This window comes from Dama dama, chromosome 21 (genome assembly GCF_033118175.1).
Source record: "Dama dama isolate Ldn47 chromosome 21, ASM3311817v1, whole genome shotgun sequence".
Taxonomy (NCBI): domain Eukaryota; kingdom Metazoa; phylum Chordata; class Mammalia; order Artiodactyla; family Cervidae; genus Dama; species Dama dama.
Window position 1 is genome coordinate 78,816,607 of NC_083701.1, and position 21,345 is coordinate 78,837,951.

Genomic DNA, 21,345 nt, shown 5'->3' on the forward strand with positions numbered 1-21,345 from the left:
AGTTTGACTTTAATTATCCACTGCAAGAAAAGAATTTAACTGTTAATAAATGCATAAGCATTTTACTACACCAGGAAAAACATATGCTTCAGGAATAATGCTGCTTCTTGAATTTCCCCTACAGATCATGTTCTATTCTTGATTTAACCATTTCTCAGAATAGTTTTGTAAAATAAGTAATATTATCATATTTAGAAGCTTGGGACAGAGAAAATGTAAGTGACTAACCCCTAGGCTTAACCTTACTTCATTTTCTTCTTTGGCTTCCTGATGTAATTCAGTTTTTAGTCCCATATAATATCTAGTTATAGAGAAGGAAGTCAGACTTCCTTCTTTAGACAGTTTCTTGAACTTTCTCACCGAATAAATGAAAATGCAAAGCTTTTTATTTCAGGGAGAAAACTTTTGTCCTGACACCAGAACTTAGTCCTCGGAAACTTCGCGGTTTACCTTTTGAAAAAGCTTCAGTATGTCATTATCATGGAATTGAGTGAGTTTTTAATTTTCGTTTTATTCTTCTGTGTGTTCTTAAAGTGGCTTATCTTCTGTGACACTGAAGAATGACTGTAACAAACTGACAGAAGTTGAGATAGAGAACCGAAGAGAAAATATGTCAAAAAACCTCAAAAACAAGTGTCACATACACAAATAATTTGTCTTCTGTTGGTAAAAAAAAGATACTTGTTGATTAATCAGTTTTACATTTAAATGTCCTATTATTAGTTATTGGATATTTTAGTCAGAATTATTTTGGTTCCTAGTATATTGTATTTAGGTGTATATTTACACTACCAGGCACATTGATATTCTCTGGGCATTGTAATTGCTCAGAAACTGTTAGATGAAATGTATTCTCACTTGCAATGTGTTAATTGTGTGTACATGTTTACAGAATTTTAATTGACCTGTTTGAATAAAATTTCAAAGGGTTCGCTTACTTAGAATTAGAAGCATTAGCAGGTTCTGAGGTCATGAGTGCATCTACCATTTTCACCGGGACAAGAAAGGAAATGATGGAAATAATATATTTTAGGTTAAATTTGCAAGACCCTAGTGATTCATTTTGCAAACTATTTCACATTCCTAAAGCAAAGCATTATTTTGTGTTGATTTTCCATAAATGAAAATAGAAAAGGACTTGATTTTACCTTGATCTCTTAGAAGCACATTTATCAGTGAGCAAAAGAGATACCCTACTTTGGTTGTCTTGTAAACTTAATCTTTATGTCACACAACTTTAAACCTACTTTACTGATAGCTTTTCAGTCAGGGGCTAAAGATACAAAAGACGATAAGACAACTATTTCTGCCCTTAAGAAACATGTGCTCTAGTAGGGGAGAAAGAAAGACATGACTTTAGTAGGATGTATTTTTAGTGTTAAAAATACCAGTATATAACACTGCCCTGTGTATGGAAGAAGTAAACACCACAAACTGAGAATTTCAGTGAGTGCATCTGAACTAAGTTTGAAGGAATGAAGAGGAAGTTATCTGACCAAAAAGGCAGTATCTATGGGAGGAATGAAAACCACAGTCACAGAAAACTAACCAATCTGATCACATGGGCCACAGCTTGTCTAACTCAGTGAAACTATGAGCCGTGCCATGTCGGGCCACCCAAGACGGACGGGTCATGGTGGAGAGTGCTGACAGAATGTGGTCCACTTGAGAAGGGAATGGCAAACCACTTCAGTATTCTTGCCTTGAGAAGCCCATGAACAGTATGAAAAAGCAAAAAGATAATGACACTGAAAGATGAACTCCCCAGGTCGCTAGGTGGCCTATTGGAGGTACTACTGGAGATCAGTGGAGAAATAGCTCCAGAGCATGAAGAGGCTAAGCCAAAGTAGAAACAGCATCCAGTTTTGGATGTGCCTGGTGATGGACGTAAAGTCTGATGCTGTAAAGAGCAATATTGCATAGGAACCTGGAATGTTAGGTCCATGAATCAAAACAAATTGGAAGTGGTCAAACAGGAGATGGCAAGACTAAACATTGACATTTTAGGAATCAGTGAACTAAAATGGACTGGAATGGGTGAATTTAATTCAGATGACCATTATTATATCTACCTCTGTGGGCAAGAATCCCTTAGAAGAAATGGAGTGACCCTCATAGTCAACAAAAGAGTCTGAAATGCAATACTTGGGTGCAGTCTCAAAAATGAAAGAATGATCTCTGTTCATTTCCAAGCAAACCATTCAGTATCACAGTAATCCAAGTCTATGCCCTGACCTGTAATGCTGAAGAAGCTGAAGTTGAACGGTTCTATGAAGACCTACAAGACCGTCTGGATCTAACACCCCAAAAAGACGTCCTTTTCATTATAGGGGACTGGAATGCAAAAGTAGGAAGTCAGGAAACACCTGGAGTAACAGGCAGATTTGGTCTTGAAGTACAGAATGAAGGAGAGCAAAGGCTAATAGAGATTTGCTGAGAGAACGCACTGGTCAAAGCAAACACCCTCTTCCAGCAACACAAGAGACAGCTCTACATATGGACATCACTAGATGATCGACACCGAAATCAGATTGGTTATATTCTTTGCAGCCAAGATGGAGAAGCTCTATACAGTCAGCAAAAACAAGACCAGGAGCTGACTGTGACTCAGATCATGAACTCCTTATTGCCACATTCAGACTTAAACTGAAGAAAGTAGGGAAAACCACTAGACCATTCAGGTGTGACCTAAATCAAATCCCTTAAGATTATACAGTGGAAGTGACAAATAGATTCAAGGGTTTGATCTGATAGACAGAGGCCCTGAACAACTATGGACAGAGATTCGTGACATTGTAGAGGAGGCCTTACAAATAGCTGAGAAAAGAACAGAAGCCAAAGGCAAAGGAGAAAAGGAAAAATATACCCATTTGAATGCAGAGTTTCAAAAAATGGCAAGGAGAGATAAGAAAGTCTTCCTCAAAGAAATAGAGGAAGAAATAGAATGGGAAAGACTAGAGAGCTTTTCAAGAAAATTAAAGATACCAAGGGAACATTTCATTGCAAAGATGGGTGCCATAAAGGATGGAAATGGTATGGACGTAACAGAAGCAGAAGATATTAAGAAGAGGTGGCAAGAATACAGAGAAGAACTGTACAAAAAAGATCTTCACAACCCAGATAATCCCGATGGTGTGATCACTCATCTAGAGCCAGACATCCTGGAATGTGAAGTCAAGTGGGCCTTAGGAACCCTCACAATGAACAAAGCTAGTGGAGGTGATGGAATTCCAATTGAGCTATTTCAAATCCTGAAAGATAATGTTGTGAAAGTGCTGCACTCAATATGCCAGCAAATTTGGAAACCTCAGCAGTGGCCACAGGACTGGAAAAGGTCAGTTTTCATTCCAATCCCAAAGAAAGTCAATGCCAAGGAATGCTCAAACTACCGCATGATTGCACTCATCTCACAGGCTAGCAAAGTAATGCTCAAAATTCTCTAAGCCACGCTTCAACAATACATGAACCATGAACTTCCAGATGTTCAAGCTGGTTTTAGAAAAGGCAGAGGAACCAGAGATCAAATTGCCAACATCCGTTGGATCATCAAAAAAGCAAGAGAGTTCCAGTAAAACATCTACTTCTGCTTTATTGACTGCCAAAGCCTTTTTGTGGTTCACAATAAACTGTGGAAAATTCTTGGAGAGATGGGAGTTTCAGACCACCTGACCTGCCTCCTGAGAAATCTGTATGCGGGTCAGGAAGCAACAGTTAAAACTGGACATGGACAACAGACTGGTTCCAAATAGGAAAAGGAGTGTGTCAAGGCTGTATATAGTCACCCTACTTATTTAACTTCCATGCAGAGTACATCATGAGAACTGCTGTGCTGAATGAAGCACAAGCTGGAATCAAGCTTGCCGGGAGAAATAATAAGCTCAGATATGCAGATGACACCACCCTTATGGCAGAAAGTGAAGAGGAACTAAAGAGCCTCTTGATGAAAGTGAAAGAGGAGAGTGAAAAAGTTGGCTTAAAACTCCACATTCAGAACACTAAGATCATGGCATCCGGTCCCGTCACTTCATGGGAAATAGATGGGGAAACAGTGGAAACAGTGGCTGACTTTATTTTTCTGGGCTCCAAAATCACTGCATATGGTGACTGCAGCCATGAAATTTGCTCTTTGGAAGAAAAACTATAACCAACATAGACAGCATATTAAAAAGGCAGAGACATTGCGTTGCCAAAAAAGGTCCGTCTGTTCAAAACTGTGGTTTTTCCAGTAGTCATGTATGGATGTGAGAGTTGGACTATAAGGAAAGGTGAGCGCTGAAGAATTGATGCTTTTGAACTGTGGTGTTGGAGAAGATTCTTGAGAGTCCCTTGGACTGCAAGGAGATCCAACCAATCCATCCTAAAGGAAATCAGTCCTGAATATTCATTCGAAGGACTGATGCTGAAGCTAAAACTCCATTGCTTTGGCCACCTGATGCGAAGAACTGACTCATTTGAAAACACCCTGATGCTGGGAAATAATGAAGGCGGGAGGAGAAGGGGATGACAGAGGATGACATGGTTGGATCGCATCACTGACTCGATGGACAAGAGTTTGAGTATACTCCGGGAGTTCGTGATGGACAGGGAATCCTGGTGTGCTGCAGTCCATGGGGTCGCAAAGAGTCGACACGACTGAACGACTGAACTGATGCGAGGAATGAAGTGCAGTGGTACAGATTTTAGGAAGAGGAAATAACATTTTTGTTTCTGAATAAGACTAAGACGTATAGTGTACTGTATTGATACCAAATCATGAAGATCATTGTTGATGTGGGAGGGAGATTGTTCCTTATCACTGAGGTAGTAGAGGAAACCTTTATTTTTAAAGCATGAATTCATATGCTTGGCTTGTGCCATTGTCAGATCTCGTCCTTTGATAAACTGAGGTGAAGTCTTTCAAGGAAGAGATGTGAAAGGACTGAAATACTGTCAGCACCGTGTGAACAAGGAGAGTGCGCAAGCTGGCAGCATCTAAGACCATTTGTGCATGCGACAGGAGATGCATATGACCACACACAGTGAAAGGTGTTTTCTTACCAGTCAGCCTTTTAAATTTACATTAAGAATGTAAATTGAAACAACAGTGAGAATCCTTTCTTCCCATAAAATCATATTGGTGGTAAAGCGATATGAGCCAGCCAGCTTGGAGTCTAAATTGTTGCTACCTGTCTGGGAGACTGATCAGTTCAGTTCAGTTGCTCAGTCGTGTCCGACTCTTTGCAACCCCCATGAATCGCAGCACACCAGGCCTCCCTGTCCATCACCAACTCCCGGAGTCCACTCAAACCCATGTCCATCAAGTCGGTGATGCCATCAAACCATCTCATCCTCGGTCATCCCCTTCTCCTCCTGCCCCCAGTCCCTCCCAGCATCAGGGTCTTTTCCAGTGAGTCAGCTGTCTGCATGAGGTGGCCAAAGTTATTGGAATTTCAGCTTCAACATCAGTCCTTCCGATGAGCACCCAGGACTGATCTCCTCTAGGATGGACTGGTTGGATCTCCTTGCAGTCCAAGGGACTCTCAAGAGTCTTCTCCAACACCACAGTTCAAAAACATCAATTCTTTGGTGCTCAGCTTTCTTTATAGTCCAACTCTCACATCCATACATGACCACTGGAAAAACCATAGCCTTGACTAGATGGACCTTTGTTGGCAAAGTAATGTCTCTGCTTTTTAATATGCTGTCTAGGTTGGTCACAACTTTTTTTCCAAGGAGTAAGTGTCTTTTAATGTCACGGCTGCAGTTACCATCTGCAGTGATTTTGGAGCCCAGAAAAATTAAGTCTGCCACTGTTTCCACTGTTTCCCCATCTATTTGCCATGAAGTGATGGGACCGGAAGCCATGATCTTAGTTTTCTGAATATTGAGCTTTAAGCCAACTTTTTCTCTCTCCTCTTTCACTTTCATCAAGAAGCTCTTTAGTTCTTCTTCGCTTTTTGTCATAAGGGTGCTGTCATCTGTATATCTGAGGTTATTGGTATTTCTCCCGGCAATCTTGATTCCAGCTTGTGCTTCCCCCAGCCCAGTGTTTCTCATGATGTACTCTGCATGTAAGTTAAATTAATATTATTAGGGAGAGTGATCAGTAATTTACCAAAAGCCATGCAATTTTTTATAATATCAGATTGATTACCTTTGCTCAGTGATAAAATTAGTGTATACACCAAAAGTAATTTTGCATGCATACTTTTCACAGTGTTATTTCAAATAAACATTGGAAATAATGTCTAACTGTAGGTGCTTGGTTCAATAAGTTATATTGCATCCATAAATAAAATTCCATGTAGCCACCAGAATAACTAAAATTAAAGACTGATAAGTATTGACAAGTGTATAGAACAATCAGAACTCTTCAACATTATTGGTGGAAGAATAAAATGGTATATTTAGTTCAGAAAAGGATCTTGCAGATTCTTATGAAAGTGAACATAGACCCCATGGCTCAGCATTTCCAATAGTCATTTTCCTAAGAGAAATGAAAATGTAACACTACAGAAACACTTGTAAAAGAACCCACAGAGCAGTTGTATTCATCATAACCCAAACTGGAAATAGCCTTATTTCCATCAATAGGAGGAGAGATCAATAAATAAACTGACGTGCGTACATGACGCAGTGCTACTGAACAGTAACAGGGAGCAACACGTGTACATGGAACAACTCTGAACTTCTGTTTGTGGGGAAAAAACTGTTGAAATTCGAATTTGAGGAGTTTAAACAATGAAACCCCCTTAAGCAAATGAACATAGCTAGTTGTGACTCCATTTCTTTAAGCCTGGGCCATTGAAGTCAAACTCATGAATGTGCAGGTGAGCACAGTGAATCCATAGACACACTTTTTTCAAGATCTGGGTGTAAACTGTGTGGGCCTGTTCAGTTAAACACAGATTATGTTTCTACTCTAAACAAAGCTCAAGTGAAATTTAAAGTAAATAAGAAACTGCAGAGAGTGCTCTCTCTTCTTACATTGCTGTGACCCTTGGGAGTCCTTGAGCTCTTCCTGTATTCAGGCTTAAAGAATATTTGGAAGAAATATATAAACTGTTCAAGAGCAAATCAGTGTTTTTCCAAAGGCAAAATGACATCTGTCTACTGTTGGCTCATTTTTCGCATCTCTCTCTTATCCTGGAATGTGAGATCCCGTTGATTGTAAGGTGCAGCGTCTCCTGAACAACACAGTGAATTAAATTCCGCTGTCCAACGGTCTGTCAGGTGGCCACACTGGCCTCTTGTTGCCTTCAGCTTTCTGTCGTCTGTTCAGGATGTTGGGAATTTTTCCAGCGTTCACTGGCATTGCTTGGTGTGTGCTTGGCAGTGTCTTGTCTATTTTGTATTGATAGGTTAGTACAGCAGTAGCTTCATCTTCTGAGGTTATTTCTCTGGATACAGAAAGCATTTGGCTGTTTTGCAAGAAAATATGGACCTGTACTCATCCATCCAAGAGTGAGTACTTACTTCATCCAGTGTGCACCCTGCTCCTGCTGCTCTCTTCTGTTCCTTTCATTGACAGAGTCACTTCTTGCTTCAGTGCCAAATCAGAGTAAAATCACTTTGAAGACATTTTAAATGGCGATTAAAGTCAACATGGCGGTGCACATAATGCAGTTAAAGGCATGACACTATGAACAGCTGTGACCAAGAGATGTTAAAACTGGAAGGAAAAAATCTGCGTCTTAGAATCAAAATCTTAGAGTAGGAAAAATTGTATTTGGAGTCAAACTGTACATTTTTTCCCTCTCAGAAATTTCCTGTAGGCTAATCAGGGATTACATTTCCTCTTGCCTACAACTTGTCCTTAGCATTCATGGTTCTTAGTTGTATTCTAGATTCTATCAGTTGCCCAGGATAGAAATAGGACTCGTCAGTAATTCCTAGGGTTGCTGCTGATTTTTAATGAAATGTGTTTTATTTAACAACGGACTAGAGAAAGAATGTTAAAGAGTTGAGAGACCTAAGTTCTAGTCACTTTTCTGCCACAAGTTAACAATGCCAGTTTTCTCCCCTGTTAAATTATTGGGTTACATCAGAGCTATTTCAGTCCTAGCTACACTACACTTTAGAATCACCTAGGTAGCTTTAAAAAGACAGTCCGAAAGTCTAACGCCAGATCAGCTGAGTCAGAAACCCTGGGCACTAGCAGCTCATGAACACTCTTCAGGTGATTCCAGTGTGCATGTGTGAGTTGACCCCTGAGTAATGTGATCCTTATCCTTTACATGAAAGCTAACATACTAGATGGGTTCAGGTCAGACTCTGAGGCCACCCCACGGGGCCTGCTCGCGTTGTTAGCATACCATGAGGCTTGCTGAGGTCGAGGAGAAAACCGCTGCGATGGTGATGGCAGCGGCGGCGTGTGTTTGCTGACTGCTCTGCTGGCGGGTTCCGGGCACTGATGCTGACTGCTTGTGTCTGTCCGTTCATGGAATCTTCACAATAGCTCTGAGGTGACTGCTGTGAGTCTCATTTTGCAGAGGAGGCAGCAATAGTGTAGATAAAAGTAAGTAGTTTGGCCATGTTCACACGATGGTAGAGGCAGATTTAAATCTGGAGAGTCTGGCTCTCTAGTATATACTCTTAGAAATCAAAATACGTGTCACAAGGGAAAGAGAAAGTCCTTAAAACCCAGGCAATCAGACATTGGGGTCATGATACACTCCTTAAACATTGAACTAAAAGCTTACAGGCCCAAAGTTCTGATTTAAGGAACTTCTTAGAATCTACAAGACTTCAGGTAACAGAAAAAGTCTTCGATGTTTGTAGTCCTGTGCTTGTGTGTGGGACACTTTGCATTTCCTTGACACATTTTGCACGAAGGGAGAAAGTGAGCCAGATCCATAGACAGCCAAACTTTGAAGAAAAATTTGTCAGTCAGTCAGTAAGGTGGACGTGAGTTTCAAAGGGAAATTTCAGAGTGTTCTGAGCTGTGTTTGGTGAGCCAGTTTAGAATGCCTTTATACCCTCCTAATCTTTGTGTTGAAAACAAACTTGCCCTTTCTAACAGAAGTCAGCATTTCACATCATTACGTATCAGCCGTGCTGAGGAATCAGAGGTTGGTAGAGATTTAGAAAGTATCAAAATAGCAACTATATTATTTTGAAAATAAGCCAGAAGATTAACTTAATCTGTTGCCCAGAAACAGTCAAAGAGGAATCAGACTGTACCTCACTTTTTTTTTTTTTTTTTTAAATCTTTTGCCATGTCATGTAGCAGTCTGGAAAAAACTGAACTTGCGAGGGAAATTGGTTAATCACTCACGCTCCCAACAATTATTAGGAAGTTTTGTAAGAACTTTTTAAGTAAATGTTTTGCTCTTTGCTGGTGGCAGGAAATAGCCCATTGCTGCAGCAGAGTCTTTGATGTTAAAGATCTTTCTCTTGCTCAGGTATTGCTTGGATGACCGGAAGGCATTAGAGAGAGACGGGGGGTTTTCAGAGCTGCAGTCCCGTCTTATTCGTTATGAAACCCAGACCACCTGCACCAGGGGGAGTTCTCCAGGACCCACCGTGCTCAGCCCTCTTCCATCTCCTGCAGTTTTGTCAGAGCCCACGAGTGTCCCTGACGGAGAAGCTCTGCAGAGGGAGCTCCGGGCTGACGTCTCCCGAGTGAAAAGGAGATCACAAGACCTGAATTGCCTTTATCCCCGCAAAAGGTAATATATGAAGTACATAAGAATAGTATCTTGATGGAAAGTGTTTTAGTCTTAGGGTAATTTTTTTTTCATATTAATCATTCATATTTTTTAAGTTGCTTTCTGTGTAGATTTTAGAGTAACACTTTCATACCAGGAGTTTTTCTGCTGTGAGCAGTTGATGATTATGCTTACAAGTTATAAAAAGAAATGACTTGGGGAAAAACAAATTCTTTATGGCTTTATAATGCTAATATACAGTCCATTGGCACAAGGGATTGTCAAGTTTTTAAACCATGGAACACTGGCTATCTTCTCCATAGATTGAGCAGTTGAGACGCTCTGTTGAAGAGGATATTGAGGGGTGCGGTTTTTCTGCCTCCTCCCACTGTCTGCTACCTGCACTGGGCCCTTGAACGAGGGGCTTCAGGACTGTGGTTTATGATTGAATCCGGGCCTCGGCAGTGAAAGCACGGAGTCCTAACCACTGGTACCATTTTAAAACAACTTGTTTCGTATAAAATACAGCTTTAAAGCCTACATAATAATACTATAAAAATGAGATTATTCTAGCTACTTTATTTGCTAGCTAAATATCCAAATACTTGAACAAAAATTAATTAGAAGCTCATGAAATAAGCAGTCTAATTTCTATTGAATTTATATATCTTTGGAACTTTTGTCAAATTTAGGTCTTTGGCACCTAAAACAAACCTTAAATTCTTATCATATGTAAGCCTTTCAAAAAGTATCAAATATCTTAAAGTGAAGCTGTCAAGTCTTCTTTTAAACAGTTACAAGTGTTAAGGATTCCCTGGTGGTCCAGTGGTTAAGACTCCACACTTCTGTGCGGGGGGCGCAGCTTTAGTCCTGCACTAAGCTAGCATGTCAGGCAGTGTAGAAAAAAATCTGTATATATTAGAATACTGTTAACCTGATATGAAATAACTAAATTATTGTTATAAGGACTTTACAAATTCATGATACTTTTTTCACCTGATAAAACTAAAAAGCAAATCCATTAACATTTAGGATACTGTGTTTTTTAGTAATTTTTTTATTTCTGATTGTGATTGATCTCTATGTGTTCTAGAAAAAAGTAACACTTTTTCCTATAGGTTAGCAGAATTGAAGAGTCTGAGACCCTTTCTTAGAAAAAGAAATTTAAACATCTTAACAAAAATCAAAACAAAAGTCACTTTTATAGTGTTATTTCTTTTTGTCTTAACAGCTTACTTATCTTGTACAGGTAGTTGTATGGCTACAACAAGCACGATTATTAGGGTTTCATATCAAAATTAACGTAATAGGAAAGTGTAATTATTTAACAGATGAGTGCTAGGTCTGTGAGCAGTGCTGCCTGGAGTGCTGTCTCTGGTTTATGTGAGGAATTGTAAGCTGGCAGGGAGGGAGACAGCAGTATCGCTTGTTGCTTTTGCTCTGAGCTGAAATGCCGGAATATCACTCACTGCCTTCTCTGTTCTCATTTCTCATTTGAAGAACTGAAGGAGCAAGTGTGTGATGCCATGTCGCTTGCTTATTCAAGGCAGTAGTAGCGAGACACCGTTTGCTCTCCCGGGGTTTACATGTTGATGGTTACAGCTGTAGTGTTGAGGACAGAACGTGAACGTGATTGGTGACTCCCTTAATCTGTGTTTTGGTCTTTCCCCTGCAACAGACTTGTGAGATCTGGAAGTTCAGATTCTCTTCTTTCTCAGACAAGTGGCAGTGCTCGCCATCACCATGAGGTCCCATCCAGAAAACTGCAGGCAGAGCGACCGTTACCTGTGACGTGTCCCTCTGCTTTGAGCAGTGAAATTCCCGGAGTCACTGCCAAGGCCCATTCAGGTCAAAAAGCTGTGCGTGGATCAGAAACAGCAAGGCCCGCGAAAGAATCCCGATCACAGAAGCACACGAGGGTAGAGATCTGCTTCCTGCCTGTCTCAGTTCTGCACTGGGAGACACGTCCTTATTTGATTCGTTTCAGATGTTTGTCAAAAAAGGTTATGAATGAAATGAAGTGGTCTGTAATTTACTTTAAAATCATACCAAGGAGTTCCCTGGTGGCTTCTTGGGGAGGATTCCAGGCTTTCATTGCTGTGGCCCAGATTCAGTCCTTGGTTGGGAACTGAGTTCCTGCCCCGTGATGCAGCCAGAATAGTAATAATAATAGTTCAGTGAAAGAAGGGTAATGGGAACGTGCAAGTGAGGGTGTGAAGGAGCAGAAGGAGCCCCAGAGGGATCCCCTTTGTATATATTTTTAGATGTAACCAGCTCTTATACATAGTCCTCATATATATAACCAGCTCTTGCACATAGTCCTCATATATATAACCAGCTCTTGCACACAGTCCTCATATATATAACCAGCTCTTGCACACAGTCCTCATATATATAACCAGCTCTTGCACATAGTCCTCATATATATAACCAGCTCTTATGCATAGTTCTCATATATATATATTTATATATATGTAGCCAACTCTTATATAAATACTCATCATATATATAGAACCAGCTCTTTATATAGTCCTCATATATATGTATATAGCCAGCTCTTTATATAGTCCTCATATATGTAGAACCAGCTCCTGAATACATAGTCCTCATAGATATATATATAACCAGCTCTTATATAAAGTTCTCGTATATAGAACCAGCTCTTATATATAGTCCTCATACATATGTATATATATATAGCCAACTCTTATATAAATAGTCCTCATATATATATAATCACCTTTTATACATAGTCCTCATATATATATATATAGCCAGGTCTTATATATAGTCCTCATATATATATATTTATATATGTATATAGCCAGCTCTTATATATAGTTCATATATATATTTATGATTTATATATACATAATTTATATAAGATATATAATTACAATCATAATTACATTTGTTTATATATTAATATATTTATATATAAATATGATGATTTATATATATATATAACCAGCTCTTATATGTAGTCCTGATATATATATATAGAGAGAGAGAGAGAGAGAAGGATTTGTTACAAAATATTCTCTTTATAGTGTTTGAAATTTTCCATAATAAAAAATAAGGACACACCTGTATATACACATCCCTGCTGTGTGCACCGTTCCCATCCTGATGCCGATGTAAAACTTAGCACATGAGCTCCTCCCTTCGGATGCTTGAGTCCTCTCTGCCTGACAGATGCTCTGTGACGCCTGAGTGTGTCACTGTTTCAAATCTCTCCTCAGTGGTTTGGTCTTAGAGCTTATCTATCTTTAGCATAGCTACATGGCTGTGTGATTTACAGAACTCGGCTCTAAAGCTGAAATAATATGTTTGTGCCTCCTCCAAGAAATATTAGTCATATGTTACGTTCTGTTCAAGATGCTGAAAGAAGTAGTTGCTGAGGCCCTGAGGAAGCACAGGGTTACGGAGGCTCACGAGTGTTTTGCTGCCTGCAGCCAGCGTCTCTTTGAGATCTCCAAGTTCTACCTAAAGGTATGGTGTCTTCTCTGCTGTTGGCAAAATCCAGGCCAAGTTCTAATGTTCCTCTTTGACTCAAGATAATATTAACTGAGTATTTTTTACACTGACAACTTATTGCCACATTTTTTAATGGAGGTAGAAAAATTGGAGTCAAAATATTTTATGGTTGATGTTAGTTCTCATATATAGAAAACTATACCTTAACTGATACTCTCAGTGTTTCCCTAACAGCTCATTGACTTAAGTTGATAATAGGCTTCAGCTTATTTTATTTACTGTACTCAGGTAATTTTAGTATATAGTGAAGCTACCTGATGGAGTATCAAAACGTCCAGTTTCTAATTCTGGATCCACTAATAGCTTGTTGTAGGATGGACAAACCGTCCTTTCAGAGAGCTGCTTTCAGAGAGCTGTTTTGTAAAACTTAGGTGGTGTTAGATTTGCTCCAGTTTTCCGTTTCTGACTTGAGTCACAGTTTTACATGGGTTTTTGATTAAAACTGCAGATGGACCACAGATGAAACACATTCAGTTCCCTTGTAAAATCTCAAGAAAGACAGTATTGAAAGTACAAAAGCCAAGAAAAGAAGAAAGGAAAAGCGTAGCAGTGTTTCCATACGTTGTGGGAGCAGGAAGCATGTGGAAGCGTGGGTGGCTGAGCGGCAGTGGCAGCCTCGATGCCTGCCTGGGGCTGAGAGTCCAGACCCAGCCCGGTCTCGGACCTGCTCGGAGCCTGGGGACACCAGGTGTCGTGGAAGGCAGGGGCAGAGTGCCGTGAAAAGCGGGAGTTAGAGAGAGGTCCGCAGAGAGAACGGGGAGCCTTCAACCTGCTTTGCACATCTTTCCCCACGTTCGCTGCGGATGGCTGTATTACCCACGGCTTTGCTCTCCTGCGACAGTGCGGGAAATAGTCTCTGGAGGAGAAACACATGGGAGGCCGCAGTGAAAAGGCCAACGGCCTCTTATTCCCCTACCTTATAAGGGTGCCAGTGGATAAGCTCTGCACACACAGAACTTCCAGTGAGATTTTTATTGTCTCATTTTAAAATATGACTGGACAGGGACGTCCCTGGAAGCCCGGTGGCTAAGACTCTGTGCTTCTGCTCCAGGGAGCATGGGTTCGATCCCTGGATGGGGAACTGAGATCCCACGTGCTGTGTGCTGCAGAAGAAGCAATTTTAAAATGTCTGTGTGACCAGACAGCCAAGGCTCAGCAGAGTTCTGAGGAAAGCTTCTGACACAGCAGACGTCAGAACATAAAGGAGCAAAGGGGACTCGGGAGGAGCAGAAACCTGAAGAGAACGTCATAAAAACTGGGTATCTCAGGAAGAAGACAATCGCATGTACAAAACCAGAATGTGATGCTGTTTCCAAAAACTATAGAACATGAAATCGCCTTAAGAATACAGTAAAATCACTGTAATTGTCAACCATGAGAGTAAGAAATTTGCCAGAAATTAGTATTGCTGACAAAACTGAGGACAAAAACATTAAACATGAGGTAAGAAAATGGGGGAATTATCTGAAAGATCCATTATGCTCATAATAGAGATGAGAGGAGAGAAAACCTTCAAAAATATACCAGACATTCCAGACCGGAGGATGCAAAGCTCCTGATGGAAAGGGCACACAGCTCATCCCGCCTGGTGGCTGGCAGCTCTGCAAGCCCCGTCACTGTGGAAGATCCCATCTCCTGGGGGAGAGGGCATTCCGTGAGAGGTTCCTGGGACAGAAGTGGTTGAGGTAAAGATTCAAGGATAAGGTTGGCCTTGGACTTTTCTAGTAGCCTGTATGCCAGATGGTAGAGCATCATCTTCACATTCTGAAGGAAAGTGAGTTACCTGGTATTTTTATATCTGGCCCAGAAGTCAGTCACAGGGCTTCTCCGGGGGCTCAGACAGTGCAGGAGACCCAGTTTCAGTCCCTGGGTTGGGAAGATCCCCTGGAGAAGGGAATGGCAACCCACTGTGGTGTTCTTGCCTGGAGAGTTCCATGGACAGAGGGGCCTGGTGAGCTGCGGTCCATGGGGTCGCAAAGTCGGACACAACTGAGTGACTAACACACGTAGAAGTCAGTCAAGTATGAAGATTCAATCGAGATACTTTCAGACATAAAAGGTCTGAAAATCTTATCACTCGTGTACCCTTTTGATGAATTTGTGAGAAGATGAAATTCAGTACAACAAGGGGCTGAATCAAGAAATAAAACTACCCAGATGGGGAAGGTGTGTCCCACTGGCAACCAGGTCCAGGAAGTAGCTGGACCAAACTGTAGCAGGCTGCGGGAGAAGGGGCTCCAGTTTTTAAACAATGCAGTTAAGAAAACCAACGCAGAAACGAAAAAGCTGAAAGGGGAGATTATCCGGTATCTGAGAGTTTGAAGACCTTTGCTGTCCATTTAATCAGTCTTTAATCAGAGTTGTGGGGGTGGGGGAAAAGCTAAGCAAATACAGTTCAACCACAGGATAAACAAAACATTAGGTTAAAGAGAAATTGTAACCATAATGTGTTACTTAGCTTGGGAGTAAACTTTATTTGCTTAAGTATAAAATGCAAACATTGACTGTTTACTAATTTAAAAAAAATTGTGGTGCAGCTGTTTCTGAGAGGAAGTAAAGGGAAGTGGGAGGATTCAGAGACCTGAGTCCAGCATAACAGCAGTCACTGTCTGAAACTGTAAACACACAGTAGCAGTAATAAGCGTATTGTTCAGAGACAGGAAGGTACAAATAAGAGAAGCAGGAGAAAGAAGGAAAGTGACTGCTTCGATGGAGCATAACTGGGAAGCACAGCAGAGGACAGCTTTTTGTTTAATACAAGTGAATTTTTTAAATTTTATGATTTAATTTGTTATAGGTCATTAACTTTTTAAAAGTCAGAGACTTCAGTTTTATGTCCGGTGTCATCCCCTCTGTCTGTGGAGTGAAATAGCCAGTAAGAAGAGAGAGGTGAAAGCTGTTTTATCTGAAAAATAAACATAAATTGTATGTCCATCTCCTGAGCAGTGAAGCATTAGTGGGTACACATCACCAACGATGGAGAAGGAAATGGCAGCCCACTGCACTGAACTCGCCAGGAGAACCCCGTGGGCAGTGGAGTCTGGGCTGCAGTCCATGGCGTTGCAGAGTCAGACACGCCTGAGCCGTGTGCATGGCTGAGGATGGGCATGGGTCTGGCCGCTGCTGTTGGGTTTATGAGCTCAGAGCAGCATGGACTTAGGTACAGACGGGTGTATTTTGGCTAGAGAACTTTGACCTTCCAGGATGTAATTAAATGATAATCTCTTACTGTGATTTCTCCCTCTCCACATTGATTGTTATAGAATGATTTAGGATCATGTCAGGTTTATTTAATAATGACTTGTTCTTTATAATTTAATGAACAGATTTGAAATGCTCTGTTTTGTTATGTTTAGGATCTTAAAACTTCAAGGGGTCTATTTGAAGAAATGAAGAAAACAACAAACAACAATGTTGTACAGGTAAATGTTCCTGTGAAAGTACATTCAGTTAAGTTGCTGTTTTGTTTCCGGGTAGCTAGGAGGCTATAATATAAGCAGTGAGAATTAGCGAATGGTCTTTTCCACTGTGTCCCTGTGACCACTCATTAAAATAGTTGATAATGGACTTACGTAAGTAGGGTCTTTAGTAGTATTTAAGAGATTTCTCTTTTAACAAAAGAGCTTCTAAATTAATGTTCAGAAAGAAAAAGAATAATCCAAAGAGCTGGAAAAATTAATCCATTTTGATTAGCTGTTTTCAAAGCTTGGTTTAGTTCTATTTTTAGTGATCCTTTAAAAACATATTTTCAAATAAAGGTGAGAAAATAGAGCAGTATCTTCATTTTGTCCAGTGAGAAACACCACCATTGTATTCTGCAACATAAGTTCACCAAAAAATGTTCTTTAGCAAGAAAATAAAATGTGTGATTTTTTTTCTGTTTAAAAATTCTTGATATAATATGTAAATACATATGCAAAGAAACACAATTAAAAAAGAATTTTAAAAGAGATAATCCTTGGGATCACTATTCAGGCTGAGAAATAAAATATTTCAGGAACCCTGGAAGCCCCAAAGTCTCTTCCCCACCATATCCTACTCCATCACCTCTAGAGGTAAATGCTATATTGATTTTTTTGTGTTTGATAATCCTTTAATTTTTTAAAATTAAAATATAGTTGATATATAATATTATATAGGTTACAGGTGTACAATACAGTGATTCACAGTTTTTAAAGGTTATACTCCACTTACAGTTACTGTAAAATTTTGGCTATATGCCCTGTGCAGTACAGGGCATCCTTGTAGCTTATTTTATACGTAACAGTTTGTGCTTCTTAATTTCCTACTGCTGTATTGCCTCTCCCGTCCCCCTCCCCACTAGTAAAGTGTATTTTTTAGATAAAATTATTTTGAAGAGTCTGATGTGTTATTTTTTGTCTTAAATTTTCTGCCATACTCTTTTAAACAATGTATTTGTCTGTTGCTTTTGTTTTCAAAAGAATGTACCATAATCATATTTTTTCTCCCTGTAGGTGATTGAATGGGTGTTAGAAAGAGCAAGCAAGAAATAACACAGAATCATTCCCTTTTGATGATTATAAATTGGATGGAGCTCTTCTTTAGTTTGACAATTACAAATTTCAAACTTTATTCAAAGAATTAATATTTCATTTCTAAGGAATTTCATAAATACCCTGTATTTATATAGTTTTAACGTTGCTCAGTTAATGTAATTTTAATTTGTATACTTATAATTTTACTATATTTTAATTTTTAAAGTTAATATTTTTATATATGTTTAAAAATTTTACTCTTGGTTATTTAATTATTTCAATAAATAGAAAAAGATATTTCTTTACCTCTTGGTAAATGTCTTTGTTGTTAGGTGTATTTAAACTGCTGAGCCTTAAGTAAGACGTCGCCAGTGGCTTTTCTCATGTGTTACAGTGGCTTGATTTACTGGATGACCCTTGGTTTAGAAAATATTGGCAAAAAAATTCATATACTTAGTCATGTTCCCTTACCCCTGCCCAGGAGCCACCATTGTTGGAGCTATTTATGTTTATTTGGGATGAAAAAAAGAGCAAAAATTGTGAAAATAAGACGTAGTGAAAATGACTTAAGTACCTACTCCCAGAAAAAAAAACATCTTTTCCCATGACAGAGTAAATTTGGAAAATGTGCAAAATACTAAGGAGAACGGAAAAAATTCCAATACTGTTCTGTCTACAGGTATTTAATATTTTTCAACATTATATTTATTTTCAAAATTGCAGTCATATGTGTGTGTTTATGTATGTGTATTAGTATGTGTGATATATATGTATGTTAATTTATAGCCTGCTTTTCACTTAACAATGTGATATAACAATAATATATAAAATATCATATCATTTTATATCATATCATTAATAACTGCATGATTCAAATGAATCAGTTTAGTTAACCAATCCTGCATTGTTGGACGTCTGAGTTTGATGTTTCCTTATTGTAAATGAAACTTAATATTTCTGGTGCATCACTGGTTACTCCTTAGTACAGCTCTTTCAGAGTGGAGTCTGTGGGTGTCTGAGTATACTGCGTTACCTTCACTTCAGTGCTGTGCTCACAATTAACTAACTTTTGTGAATGTCCCGTAAAAATACTGGAAAGGGCAACCCACTCCATTGTTCTTGCCTGGAGAATCCCATGGACAGAGGAGCCTGGCAGGCCACAGTCCACGGGGTCGCGAGAGTCGGACACGAGTTAGCCACTGAACCACCACCACAAAAATGCTTCAAAGTAAACAGTGACTTAAGGTATTTGAGATAAATGTGAAAGCAGGTACGCAGGAGCGATCCCTGAAAGGCCCAGAGACTTCAGGTCCGTTTCTGGCACGGACTGAACTCACGGGAGAAGCTGCAGGCAGGGCCGAAGCCAGCTGCGCTTGCCGTGCGCCTGTGTCCAGGAGAGGCCCCGCCGACCGGGCCTGTCCGTCTGTAGGACACCCGTGTGCGGGACCTCGGAGGGCAGACAGGAGGGAGAACAGAGCGGAGCACAGGCATTGCTGTTCTGACGGTAATGCCTGTGCTGGGAGTAATGCCTAAAACTTCCTCTCCTTGTGAGGGCCTTGGAGAAAAAGGGAGCCACAGGGCTAGGCCAGCTCAGCCTGTCCCACAGTGACGGTACGTTTGGGAAAACTGTCACGTACATCACCTGGAAAAGAGAAGCTGGCTTCCTTGTGGCTCAGACAGTAAAGAATCTGCTTGCAGTGCAGGAGACCCAGGTTCGATTCCTGGGTGGGCAAGATTCCCTAGAGAAGGGAATGGCAACCCACTCCAGCGTTCCTGCCTGTCGCAGAGAGTCAGACACGACTGAGTGACGAAGCACACACATACAGCCTGGAGAAGAGAAGTACCAGATGAACTCACGGATCTAATTAAGGTTAGTTCCAAACAATGTTAAAAGTGTCTGTGAGCCATTTGTTTGCTTATTTGGCTGAAAACCATAAAGGCACAGGATGAGATAGATAACTAGAGGAGAGACTGTTCGGTTTTCTAGCAGCATTTTGGGAGATACTGAAGACTTGGAACATTCTGGATTGGAAAATGAAATGTTTTCCCACTTCATCTCCAGTGGCAAAAGGTTCTCCAAGTAATTAATAGCCTCAAGATCAAACCAAAGGTGCAGTGATAAAACGCTTCATTAAAACCTTAGGAATACTTTAAGTAAACCCTTTCAGCAAGTCAAAAGGACTTTTATGACTCTTAAGGGTGTTGCCCCACAGCACTCCGACAGCCAAAGAGGCCCTCTCTGGTGGATGCGGTTTTCATGGGACAGACTAGACTGTAACTTTGGATACACAGAAAGCCCACAAGTTTTATCTTTATTGGCGATGTAATTCACACATGAAATTCGCCCCTTATGGTATATAATCTAGTAGGTTTTAGTGTATCGACAAGGTGTGTAACCATCACCACTGTCTCATTCCCACACATTTCCATCACCCCAGTAGAAATTCCGTATCTATGAATAGTCATTTCTGTTCGCCCCGGCAGGCACGCGTTTCCTCTCTGTTCTCCGGGCTTGCCTGTTCTGGACGTTGGATGGATAGGGACTAGTACAGTGTATGGTCTTCTGTATCTGGCTTCTCTCACTTGTTTAGTCTCAGACTCTGGACTGCAGCCCTCCAGGCTCCTCCATCTGTGGCATTTTCCAGGCAAGGATACTCGAGTGGGTTGCCATTCCCTCCTCCAGGGGATCTTCCTGACCCAGGGATCGAACCCACGTCTTGTCATGGGCAGGCAGATTCTCTGCCTGAGGTGTTGTTTGGGGCTGACCCGCGTTGTAGCATGAATCAGCATGTCATTGTATGAACCTGTCACAGTTGTTTATCCTTTCATCAGTCGATGCACACTGGGCTGATTCCCCCTTTGGGCTTTCGTGAACAATGCTACTGTGGACGTTTGTGTACAAGTTTTGGCACATATATTTTCCATTACCTTGGGTGTATGCCTAGGAGTGGAACTGCTGGACTATGTAGTAACTGTTTAATTTTTGAGAAAATGGCAGACTCTTTTCCACAGCAGCTATACCATTTGACTTTTCCATCAGCAGCTCCAATTTCTCCACCTCCTTGCTAATTCTTGTCAGTATTTATCTTCTGACAGCTGACAGGAAGTGTGAGGCGATGTCTCATCGTGGCTCTGACTTGAATTTCTCTGGTGAGTAACGATGTTGGGCATCATTCCATGCACTTATTGGCCAGTTGGATATTTTCCTTCAGGGAAATGTCCACCAGATCCTTTCTTAAGGACTTCTCAGTGGGATTATTTCTCTTTTTATTGTTGAGTTGTAAGAGTTCTTTATAGTTTCTATATCCTAGTCCCTTATCTATGATTTACACACATTTTTTCTGGTTTTCAAATAGTAGAAGACTTCTCAACCCCAGCCTGTTGTATTTATTACAAGTAACTTGAACACAAACCAAGGTATGGTAGTAAAGAGAATTTGAGTATTTGGAGCTTGGTGTATAGATAAAATTCCATGAAAATGTAGTTAAAATGAGACTTAAAAGCCCTACGCCCCAGGTGAAGACGCAACATGAACCTGTGCACACAAACACAGCTAGTGGCAGCCCCACCCCCACTGTTGGCACCTTTCTAGGCCAATCCTGGAGGAAGAGACCAGCAAGATGCGTCTTTATGCCCCCATATCCCTGTGTGGCTATTGAGGAAACGCACCGGCCAGCCCAGCG

The 21,345-nt window shown here is 40.5% G+C and overlaps 1 protein-coding gene across 2 annotated transcripts in view; it reads left to right on the forward strand.

Annotated features, from left to right (window-relative positions):
* Positions 1-17,976, forward strand: part of MTBP (MDM2 binding protein) — a 72,238-nt gene extending 54,262 nt beyond the window's left edge. Inside the window, exons 17-22 of one of the 2 annotated variants that reach the window (XM_061123886.1) lie at positions 395-490; positions 9,384-9,650; positions 11,308-11,548; positions 13,008-13,121; positions 16,523-16,588; positions 17,642-17,976. In XM_061123886.1, coding sequence (XP_060979869.1) covers positions 395-490; positions 9,384-9,650; positions 11,308-11,548; positions 13,008-13,121; positions 16,523-16,588; positions 17,642-17,680 — 823 coding nt within the window. In that variant the 3' untranslated portion in view covers positions 17,681-17,976. Of the gene's footprint in view, positions 1-394; positions 491-9,383; positions 9,651-11,307; positions 11,549-13,007; positions 13,122-16,522; positions 16,589-17,641 lie in introns of those variants that run through there. The other variant, XM_061123887.1, reaches the window with a different exon arrangement.
* The last annotated feature ends 3,369 nt before the right edge of the window (positions 17,977-21,345 follow it).